The sequence below is a fragment of the Nicotiana tabacum genome, chromosome 2 (assembly GCF_000715075.1).
Source record: "Nicotiana tabacum cultivar K326 chromosome 2, ASM71507v2, whole genome shotgun sequence".
NCBI lineage: Eukaryota > Viridiplantae > Streptophyta > Magnoliopsida > Solanales > Solanaceae > Nicotiana > Nicotiana tabacum.
This window is the reverse complement of record NC_134081.1, coordinates 89,092,061-89,103,467: the sequence shown is the minus strand read 5'-3', so window position 1 is coordinate 89,103,467 and position 11,407 is coordinate 89,092,061. Positions and strand designations below refer to the sequence as shown.

The 11,407-nt window shown below is 39.2% G+C and overlaps 1 protein-coding gene across 1 annotated transcript; it reads left to right on the top strand.

Annotated features, from left to right (window-relative positions):
- The first annotated feature begins 655 nt into the window (after positions 1-655).
- Positions 656-10,796, top strand: LOC107819930 (alpha-1,2-mannosyltransferase ALG9-like). The gene is made up of 10 exons (XM_075235968.1): positions 656-1,123; positions 5,659-5,746; positions 5,837-5,996; positions 6,303-6,520; positions 7,825-8,120; positions 8,828-8,942; positions 9,022-9,160; positions 9,878-10,074; positions 10,228-10,317; positions 10,395-10,796. Exons 1-10 carry the CDS (start codon positions 837-839, stop codon positions 10,524-10,526), a joined length of 1,722 nt encoding a protein of 573 aa, XP_075092069.1. The 5' UTR covers positions 656-836; the 3' UTR covers positions 10,527-10,796.
- Positions 10,797-11,407: the final 611 nt, after the last annotated feature.

The following is an 11,407-nucleotide window of genomic DNA, read 5'->3' as shown; positions in this document are numbered from 1 at the left end:
TTTATCTTTATGGATAACCATTTCATTTTAAAATATAATTAGGACATTTACCCAAGAAATGGATAAAAATCGAAAGATAGAAATGTGAGAAAAGAACTGTCTATTTTAATTGTTGTACTTTTGAATTGCATGTAGTATGTGTCCAAAGACTGATCAATTTGACCCAAAAGAATCTATGCTAACCATAATCAGAGCCTAGTCTAGCCATTAATTTCGCAAAATAATGCGTATTTTGGTATTTCTAAATTTAATACCTAAATTACCCAATATATGATAAATATGTACATACGTTGAATAAGTCAATCTTATATAATGTAACAAAATAAGAAGAAATCCTTTCTTTTTTATCAAAAAAGTTGAACACACCGAATAAGTAAGGTATTCTTAATTTAGACAACGTCACATTTGAAATTTCGAATAAGTGATTTTGTGACAGAGTAGTAGGTTTTTGTTACTTTAATCCAATGAAAATTATTCCATCAGTTTCAATATCTATGTGATGTAACTTGATTCGTCACAAAATTTGACAAAATAATAAAAAAAAATTGAAACTTGTGATTTTATCATGTCCTAGCCCCCGTGTGACTATAACCTTTTAAAACTTGAGATATTAAACATAAACTCATAATATTGATGGAAATTTTCAACCTATCATATGCAATTTAATAAAATAGGATATCACTTTTAGCTCAAACATGAGTTTAACTTCAAGAAGAAGCAAAGGATCTCCTTGAACCGGAGTCCCCAAACGGTTCAAAACAACCGGAAAGCCGCTTATTGAACCAGAAGGAGAAGAAAGCACAAATTTTCAGAAAAGAGAGAAGCTAAGCAGTGAAATGGCTCTAGCGACGAGGCAGAGACGACCTTTACCGTCGGATCTTCCGGCGACGGCATCATCGCCAACGACGTCGTATTCAAAGGTGGATAAGCCGAAGAGATCGGATGGTGAGAATGAGGGCGTCGATAAAGGACTAGGTTGGCTTCTGCCGTTGATTTGCTTAGGGATGCTAAGGCACATGAGCGCTACGTCAAATATAATTCACGATTGTGATGAGGTGTTCAATTACTGGGAGCCTCTTCACTACTTGCTCTATAAGTCCGGTTTCCAAACTTGGGAGTACAGGTTCACCTTCTTCAATTACATAGTACTATACAGTTAATGCATAGTCAAATGTTGTTTTTGGAATATCTTATTTTAGTTGATGCGTAGCATTTTTGTTCTCTGTCTCTTAAGTGATAATTTCTGGATCCATCAAACAAAGTCGATGTAGTATTAAGTGATATTCCTCTGTTCCATTTCATGTGGCACACTTTGTCTCAAAAAGAAGAGTTTAGTTATATAACCGTCAATGTAAACATTTTCTTGCACTATAAGGTCATCCAAAGGATAGCTACATGTAATCCTCCTTACACTGTGAGAGTTGTAATCTTGAAAATAAGACAAATTACCTACTACAACAAGTAAAGGTGACCAGATGGTGTAAAAATTTCACTCCAAGAAGAGTGACACCTTTTTATATTTAGAAACATTTACCTTTTAACTTTTTATTTTAACCTTAATGAGATGATTTATAACTATAAAAATGTTTATGGCTTGTTTTAGACCACAAATTTCAGAAGTCTTTCTTTCGTTCTTCTCATTACGAGTAATGAGATTGAGCTCTCTCTAACGTCTGATTCTCTCTCTCTAACGTCTTTCTCTTGTCGCTCCATCATATCACCGAACCTCCGGCGAACACCGGACCAGGTAAGACCCCGGCCCCCACCCCACCCCTTGTCTTCTTTTCCTATCTTTCTCTCTCCTGCTTTCTCCTTCTTCCCCGTTACTTCCCTTTCCCCCCTCCCTTTCTTTCTTGTTTTCTTGTCCCCCTTTTTGCTCCCCAGATCTCCCCCCCTCCCCCCTTATATTTCCCTTTTCTTCTTCTCCCTTCTTTCTCTCCCATATACCTCGTCTCTTCCACCTCGTCCCCCTATTTTCTGGCGCACTGACCTAGCCTAGCGGCGGCGGCGGCTGAGACAATTTTCCAGCGAGCCTCGAGCGAAGTGGGCGGGAACTTCCAAAACATAGCTGCTGTGGACAACACCTTTCTCGGCACTCGTTGTGACTTCAGGTTCTATTGTTCTTGCTTAGAATTTGTTATTTGTTAATATTGGACTCGTGTGAGTTGGTACCTCCCGTTTTCCAGTTTCCCTTTGTTGTGTTAGTTAAATTGTTGTCAGCTTAGTTCGTATTAGTTTATTCACCGTATTAGTGTGCCTGTAGTTGCAACTTGTCTTCTTTTGGTTTGATCGGTTATATTGTGTGTGATAGTGATTCCTCTTACTCTGTCGTAGGTATAGTGGCTGTGGTCTGGGATGGTCGAGTGAGGTCATGTCCTCGGGGGAAACGGGGGGTGGGGCGGGAGGTAGGGCAGGGGTTAGGGGGTGGGGCGGGAGGCAAGGGAGGTAAAGGGAACAAGGGTGTCTGTAGGTTGAGAATCGGGTCATGGAACATAGGTACATTGACGGGTAAGTCTATAGAGTTGGCGAAGATCCTCCAGAAGAGGAGGGTCAATATAGCGTTTGTCCAGGAGACTAGGTGGGTAGGGTCGAGGGCGAAGGACGCGGAGGGGTATAAACTTTGGTACTCAGGAGTCCAGAAAGGTAAGAATGGAATGGGCATCTTGGTGGATAGGGAACTTAGAGAGTCTGTGGTCGAGGTTAGACGAGTGAATGATAGATTGATGATTATTAAGTTGGTGGTTGGAGAGTGCACTCTAAACGTTGTTAGCGCCTATGCGCCGCATGTAGGCCTAGATGAGGAGGTTAAACGACGCTTCTGGGAGGGGTTAGATGAGATTGTGCGTCAGGTTCTGCCTACCGAGAAGCTATTCATAGGAGGGGATTTCAATGGGCATATTGGGTTGACTGCAGGTGGTTATGGTGAGGTGCATGGAGGCTTCGGTTTTGGGGAGAGGAACGGAGGAGGTACATCGTTGTTGGACTTCGCTAAGGCTTTTGGGTTGATGATTGCGAACTCTAACTTTTCAAAGAGGGAGAGGCATTTGGTTACTTTTCAAAATGTGGTGGCGAAGACTCAGATTGACTATCTCCTTCTCAGGAGAGGTGACAGAGGACTGTGCAAGGATTGCAAGGTGATTCCGGGTGAGATACTCGCGACGCAACATAGGCTCTTGGTGATGGACGTTGGTATTATGTTAAAGAGGAGTAAAAGGTCTATTCGAGGAAGTCCGAGAATCAGGTGGGGAGCCTTAACTAAGGATAAATCCCAAGAGTTGGAGGGGCGGTTGTCGGCTATGGCAGCTTGGAAGAGCAGTGGTGACGCGAGCACTATGTGGTCAGCGATAGCAGACTGTATTAGGGAGGCTGCGAGAGAGGTGTTAGGAGTCTCGATGGGCATCTTTGGTGGGCACAAAGGAGACTGGTGGTGGAATGAAGTGGTTCAAGGTAAAGTGGAAGCTAAAAAGGCGGCGTACCTAAAGTTAGTGGGGAGCATAGATGAGGAGGAGAGGCGAGCATGCATGGAGAGGTATAAGACAGCTAGGAAGGAGGCTAAGCTGGCGGTCACAGAGGCTAAGACTGCGGCTTATGGTCGTATGTACGAGGAACTGGGTAAAAAAGGCGGGGAGAAGAAGTTATTCCGGCTGGCCAAGTTGAGAGAGAGTAAGGTTCGGGATTTGGACCAAGTGAGATGCATCAAGGACGAAGATGGTAGAGTATTAATGGAAGATGCCCAGATTAAGAGGAGATGGCAGACTTACTTTCATAAACTTCTGAATGAAGAAGGGGATCAGGATATTGTGCTAGGCGAATTGGAGCATTCCGAGAGTCACCGTGACTTTGGGTACTGCAGGCGTATCGAGGTTGATGAGGTCGTGGGAGCTATGCGTAAGATGAGTAGGGGCAGAGCGGCCGGGCCAGACGAGATTCCGGTGGAATTTTGGAAGTGTGTGGGGAGAGCAGGTTTGGAGTGATTGACTAGGTTGTTTAATGTTATTTTTAAGGCGAAGAGGATGCCGGATGAGTGGAGGTGGAGTACGGTGGTCCCATTGTATAAGAACAAAGGTGATATCCAGAGTTGTAACAATTATAGGGGTATCAAATTACTGAGTCATACCATGAAAGTGTGGGAGATGGTGGTTGAAGTGAGGGTGAGGATGAGGATGACAGTGTCTGTATCCGACAACCAATTCGGGTTCATGCCGGGTCGTTCGACTACAGAAGCTATACACCTTGTTAGGAGGTTGGTGGAACTGTACAGAGAGAGGAAGAAGGATCTGCACATGGTCTTTATTGACCTAGAGAAAGCGTATGACAAGGTTCCTAGAGAAGTTCTCTGGAGATGCCTGGAGGCAAAAGGTTTGTCGGTTCCCTGACCGGATCGCGGGTCATGAGTTATTCCGGATTGAATTTTTCTTTAATTATTTAATTAAGTAATTAAATAATTGAAAGGAATTTTGTCCAAAAATATTAATCAATCAATCGATCTTTGACCAAATCCGAAGCCGAAGCCGAAGCCGAAGCCGAGCCGAGCGAGCGACGACGACGGCGCGAGGCTTGCCTTCTTCTTAACTCTTTAAGAGCTAGAAGAAGAGCAATTATATATATACCCATCAAAAGCCTTTTCTTCCTCCAATATAGGACAATGTCCCTTTGCCAAGGAGAGAAACTCAAATATTTCATTTTCCCCCCATTTCTCATTCACCCTCTTTAAGCTACACAAGCTTAAAATCCCAACAATAGTTGAGTCTTGACTTACTTCGTACCATTGTGGGACTAGCCAGATAGGGTTTTTGTCTAAGATAGCCAGTGACAATGTTGTGTTTTACTACTTCGCTTTTCAGTGCATGTCCTATTTACTAGCTATCGCTTTTGCTTTGCATCTTTCTTCTGCATTTCATGATGTTTCTATTTTTCCTATGATTGTTGTGGTGATACTAATATTGTCTCCTTTTGTCCTTTTGTCTTTTTGTTTTCTTGAGTCGAGGGTCTTTCGGAAACAGCCTCTCTACTCCTTTGGGGTAGGGGTAAGGTCTCCGTACACACTACCCTCCCCAGACCCCATTAATGGAATTTTACTGGGTTGTTGTTGTTGAGACGTCTTTCTTTCGTTCTTAAATTAATAGTGCCGCATAAATTGAGACGGAGGGAGTACTTTATCTCTACTTGTGATATCTAAATATTCAAGTATGTACTTTACTTATAGTACCACATATTGTAGTTTAAATATTCATCCTTTGGTACATATGCCAAGACATATATTTTGGGATTGGCAGCAAGTGATTCATATAGAGGATACAAACTAGTAGTTTCGATTAAGGTTTAGTCATTGTTGTTACACATACATTAGGTTAGTAGTTGACGAGAGTCCTTTAATTTGGTTCAAGACTTGTGTGCTGGTGTGGGGATAAGTGTGTGACCTAGAGAACCCATTATTTGCCTTATTAGATGAATTATTTATAAGAAAATTGGTATTGAAATAACTTATGGCCAAATAGAGAGGAATGGTTACAAAGGAACCTTATAGCCGACCCCAACTTTGATTTGGATTGAAGCACAATTGATTGGTTGATGATATTAGTATGATTCCCTTTTAGTAACTAGAGTTCACTTTGTTTTGATGGTACTTTACAAAGTTGGGTAACATGTTATTTGCAGTTCACAGTTTGCCTTGCGGTCATATCTTTATATCCTACTTCACAAACTGGTGGGTTGGCCTGCTTCATTGTGGTTTGGGGAGGAGAAGGTGAGATTGTTTTTGTTTCCAGAAATATTTCCCATTGTTAGTCATTTCATTTATTTGTTTCTCAAATTTCTCCATCTTTCAACATGTCAGGTGAGAGTATTTTATGCTGTGAGAATCTTTCTTGCAGTGCTCTCTGTGATCAGCGATGCTGCTCTAGTTGTAGCCCTTTCCCGGAAGTATGGAAAGCGTCTTGCATCATATACACTCGCAATGCTATGCTTAGCAAGTGGTTGTTTCTTTGCTAGCACGAGTATGTTCTCTCGCTAGACTATATTTGAGGTTTCTCCTTTTTTGGTGGTAAACAATTAATGAAGCACAAGTATGTTCTTTCTGTGAACTATATTTGAGGTTTTCATTTTCTGGTGTTAAACAATTAATGATTTTTAAATTTTAGCTTTTTCTGTGTGCTTTCATACTATGTGTGATCTAGACATGCACTGGTGACTCCTTAATATTGGTTGCTAACACATCTGGTCTTGCTCACAACTTTCAACCACATGTACATTGGGTCCGTTTTTCTCATAATACTAAGGCCTATTATGTGTCCTTTGCGCAGGTTTCCTGCCGAGTTCATTCTCAATGTATGCCATGTCTCTTTCTTCAGCACTATTCCTCCTTAATAAGCCTGCCATGGCAGTTTCTGTTGCTGCCACTGGAGTGATTCTGGGCTGGCCGTTTTCGATCCTTGCTTTTCTTCCACTGACAATTTACTCACTGGTTAAGAGATTCAAATCTGTGTTTCTTACAGGTGTTGTCACTTCTGTCATCCTTATGGTAAGTTTTGATCATATTAAGGACCTGTTTGGCCATAGATTTTGCCAAAATAAATTTGGATTTTATTTGGCAAACACATGTTTGGCCATAGATTTTGCCTACATTTTGGCAAAATCCTAAATCCCAAAACCAGCTCAATAGCTGGTTTTGGGCCAAAATATCACTATTACATTTTTTAAAAATTGCCCCAAACTTTTGTATTTTATAAAAGAGCCCACCATTTATTATTTTGTAACAATGTTGCTTCGTCTTCTCGGTCACCTAATAGTGTATTATGTAGTTCATTATAAAAATGATAATTTTGTATCAAATTTATTTATGTTCAGGACTATGGTTTGCGATAATATAATGAATGTTATTGATAATAGTAGTGTTGGTTATTTGTGATAGTTTTTAGAACTTGTGGGTATAAGCCATGTTTCATGTTTTTCCAAAATAAATTTAAGAAATATGTTTTGAAAATTGATGTCCAAACACATTTTCATCTTCAAACCAAACTTCACCCAAATCAGATTTTTCAGAACAAATTTGGGAATCTATGGCCAAACGCTAGCTAAGTCTCTTGTGATGTTGAGTTCTCGTGTTTCAAACTTAAAACTTGGGAAGTTTTCTTTAAAGGGAATCAAAATTATACATTTCCAACATAAGTTGCTCGGACATGGGTGTGGGTGTCCAATAGGGGTGCGGATCTAGAGGTCAGATCCTTCAAGCTATAAATTTTAAGATTCGGGGATACGGATCCTAGTACAGATAAGGGTGCGGGGATCCGGCTAAAAATAATTCAAAAAAATATAAAAATAAAAAGAATATCTCTAAATTATGAGAAATTTTGTGGAATACTTACATATAACTTGTAAAGTGTGAATTTATTTTTATTCTCAAGTTGTAGATAAGTAAAGGATTGATTTCACAGATAATGTATGCTATTTTCTTCAAATTTACCCTAGTTTTGGTTCTGATTTCGTGAATCAAATTGTATCTCGTCTTGAAATTTTCCGTCCATTATGGTCAAAGTATCCAAAATTGTTTGACCAGATCCGGTACATAAACTGCCCTGTCGGAGCAACTTAGTTTCCAACATATGGAGTTATTCATGCTTACTGTGCAAGATGCAGGAAGATCGCCAACCAAATGGTCATTTTGCTAAAATTCAATATGCAAGTCCATCTTCCTAAATTGAAATTTCAAAATTCCACTTAACCTATTAGTTTGCCCGTTTTAGTGCTGCTGGCATGCTTTTTTCCCTCCCTGGAACACATATCTGTGCTGCCTGATGACTCGACTTGTTGTACAAATTGTTGTAGGTACTCTCACTTCTTGTTGACTACCGCTACTATAAGAGGTGGACATCCTCTGTTATCAACTTGATGGTATACAATGTTTTAGGGGGTGGTGAAAGTCATCTCTATGGTACTGAAGGGCCATCGTTTTATTTGAGGAATGGCTTTAACAATTTCAACTTCTGTTTTGTGTTTGCTCTACTGTTCTTAGCAATACTACCCATTGCTAAGAAGAAGTATGCTCCTGAGTTGTTGGTTGTTGTTTCACCTGTCTATCTCTGGATTGCCTTTATGTCCTTACAGCCGCACAAAGAAGAAAGGTTAGTCCTCTTCAATTTTTCTCCTTGCCACCAGAATATATATATATATATATATATATATATATATATATATATATATATATATATATAGAGAGAGAGAGAGAGAGAGAGAGAGAGAGAGAGAGAGAGAGAGAGATGTCTACTTGTAGAGCTTCATGTGCCGCTGAAGATATAACAAGAGGAAATAAGTATGTTTTCTGAATATGGCAAGGTAACATAGCAAATAACTAAAAGTCAGACTGAAATTGTTATGCCAAAACTCCTGATTTCCCGAGTTCAACCCGGTAGGACCTTTATAGTGGCTCGTCTATGACAAGTTGCTAGCTGAAAAGATATTTTTGGTCAACATGCTCTACCAAAATCCTTTTTTAGGAAAAGTGGAGCTATATTTGGCTTCTTCAAATTTCTTATTTGCAGTACTATACTGAAATTTCATTTATCAGGGATTTGTATGTCTGTTCGGGTTGTATGGAATCCACATATTAGCGTTTAAATTTTGGCATTGTTCTTGATAGCTGATGCATTAGCTTTTTTCACACGAAATGATAATTGCCCGGAAGATGCTAGTGTCATTGCTCATGATAAGGCAATCATATTTGTAGCCAAGAAACGTGAATCTATCTTTAACTGCATCTGAGATTGAAAGTTGTAACATGAACTGCAAATTGGAATCTGATGTAGCAACTCATAGTTTACTGCCTGTGCAGATTTCTGTACCCAATATATCCACTTATCTGTGTTGCTGCTTCTGCTGTGATTGAGAGCTTTCCTGATCTGTTCAGGGATAAGTATAATCCCAACGATACATCCGTTCTAGTTATGGTAATTTCCTATGCCCGAAGAGAAATTATCAAGCTTCAATTTTCAGTGCCTATAGTATTCACTTGCTTTGCTTATGCAGATAGCAAAATTTCTCCGACCTCTAGCTCTTGGTTTGATTCTTTGTTCCTCCCATGCTCGGACATTTTCCCTTATTAATGGTTATTCAGCTCCTATTGAGATTTACAAGCATTTAGACTACTACGATGACGCTGGAACAGGTGAGTATTAGCCTGTTTAATGAAGAGTTGAATATCTGTTTGTTAGATTTTCATCTTTAGAATGTTTAAGACTCTGGTGAATGGTGTAAAAATCTTGATGCATGAGTTAATTTTTTCCTGAGGATAACATGTATTCTATGATCCTGGCATTAAGATCTTTATTTGTTGGATTAAAAAGACCTTATAATTATTTCTTGAACTTATTTTTGTTGTATAAAGTATTTTTATCCAGTAACATTAGCAAATACTGGATAAACGAGCAGGTGAAACGATTTCTCTTTTAAAATCTGATTTTTGGGAGCCAAAGGTGTGCCTTTCTGGCATAGGGTTGAAAGTGAATACCTGATTTAATGATTTGAACCTAGATGAAATTATTAAGGTCGAGATATGAGAGGTGATTTGCTGTTATCATGTGGTTCTCCATTTATCTGGTCAGTTAGATAATCGCCCTTTAATATCAGCATTTGTCAAATGCGAGCAGAAACACTAAGAACATCTATGTGTGATATTTTTCATTTTAAAGTTACAGCTATGTTCTTTTTTCTCCATTTACCCTGTTCTTGCTAGATGCAGTGCATTCCAGGTGCTTTGTTTAGCATACGAGGCTGGACGCATGCTGCATCTTTTCATATTCTGAAAGACTCACATGCAGTATTCATTTCTCCATTACATTTTATTCATTTCTCCATTACATTTTAAACTCCCCATGTGGTTCAGGTTCTGTCCTTTGCGTTGGAAGTGAGTGGCACCGGTTCCCTTCTTCGTTCCTCATTCCTGATTACGTGGGCCAAGTTAGATGGTTGGATGATGGATTCACGGGCCTTCTTCCAATTCCATTCAATTCTAGCTTGGGTGGGACCTCGGCAGCACCATCTTACTTCAATAATAAGAACAAGGCATCAGAGGAGCAATATGTAAGCGGACAATTCCTATTATGTTTAACCAGAAACAATGTCCATCTTTTACAGTTTGGCATATTAGCAAGTCTGTATTTTGTTTCTATTGTAGTGTACAATTTATATCAACTCGAGGATGACACTCAGCTTTGTTTGGTAATAATTTTACAGCTTACGGATCCTGAGCAATGCACTTTTCTGATAGAGCTGCAACTTCAACGGCCTTATCCTACACGAGGAAGTGACTTGTCTACATGGGAGGTACTGGCTCATCCTCGTAAGCTCATCTCTCTCTTACCATGCTGCATGTTATTGACTTTTAAGAATGTTGCCTGCAGATTGTTGCAGCACTTCCATATCTGGACAGGGAGTTATCTCCTCCATTGTATCGGTCGTTCTTTATTCCATATCACTGGCAGCAGAAGAATGTATTTGGCCAGTACAGATTACTTAGGAGAATACCAAAGTGATTGCAGATGTACAAGCTGAATTTTCTATTGTCCAGCAACTTTTGATGTGCCTGAGCTTTAGTAGTTTAAAATCGACTAGGTCACATTTGTAGTCTGATACTAGCTAGTAGCTCTTGTAAGAGCGGCCAGTTGATTTTGGTAATTGGATCAAATTTTCCATTAGTTTGAAAGTCAGATTTTGTACTCTTTTTGTCAGTGTAGATTACACAGATGAATGTTTGAACTTTAATGTGGAAGCAAGATGTCAAAGTCTTTTATCGGCAGTAGAAACAAGCGTTCATGATTTGGTTTTTTATAAATACAATGATAAAGGAAAAAAGTTTTTTATTATTTTGGTTTTGTAATTGAACAAGTTATATAGATAACAAACAACATGAAAAAATTGGAACCTGGGTTAGTTGAATTATGACCCAATGTTTAGCTTAAATTGATCTAAGCCATTTTGTCAAAGTAAACTTTTGTATAACCAACTCGTTATTGATTCAACAGTTTTAACTTGTTCAAATTTAAACTAAATATCACCGGTTCTACAGAGCTGGACGGCAAAAGGACAGTCGTAGTTCATTTCCATGGAATTCCAGGGCTATTTTATTTTCATAGCATATCTGACCTCTGTATATTTGGGTAAATTCGACAGCCATAAAACGAGAATTCAAGTAAAACTAGAGGTTCTGCATTTAATGGCATTAGTTGCTATTGGTGGAAGAAACGAATACTGTATTAACTGATGAGTTGATTGAAATAACTCGAATGACAAGAAGGTAATAAGTTAAGTAATTTAATTTAAATCCCTTTGACGATCTTTACTATCTGACATTGGGGACCATATATCTCCAACAGTACAATTTTGTGACTGGGGAGGGCTAGTAAACTACAATTAG

Bases quoted from the DNA above. Each gene is read 5' to 3' on its own strand.
- LOC107819930 (XM_075235968.1), top strand. From the start codon at position 837: ATGGCTCTAGCGACGAGGCAGAGACGACCTTTACCGTCGGATCTTCCG. The intron at 6,521-7,824 runs GTAAGTTTTGAT...AAATTGTTGTAG, and splicing joins TCACTTCTGTCATCCTTATG to GTACTCTCACTTCTTGTTGA. The intron at 9,161-9,877 runs GTGAGTATTAGC...CATGTGGTTCAG, and splicing joins CTACGATGACGCTGGAACAG to GTTCTGTCCTTTGCGTTGGA.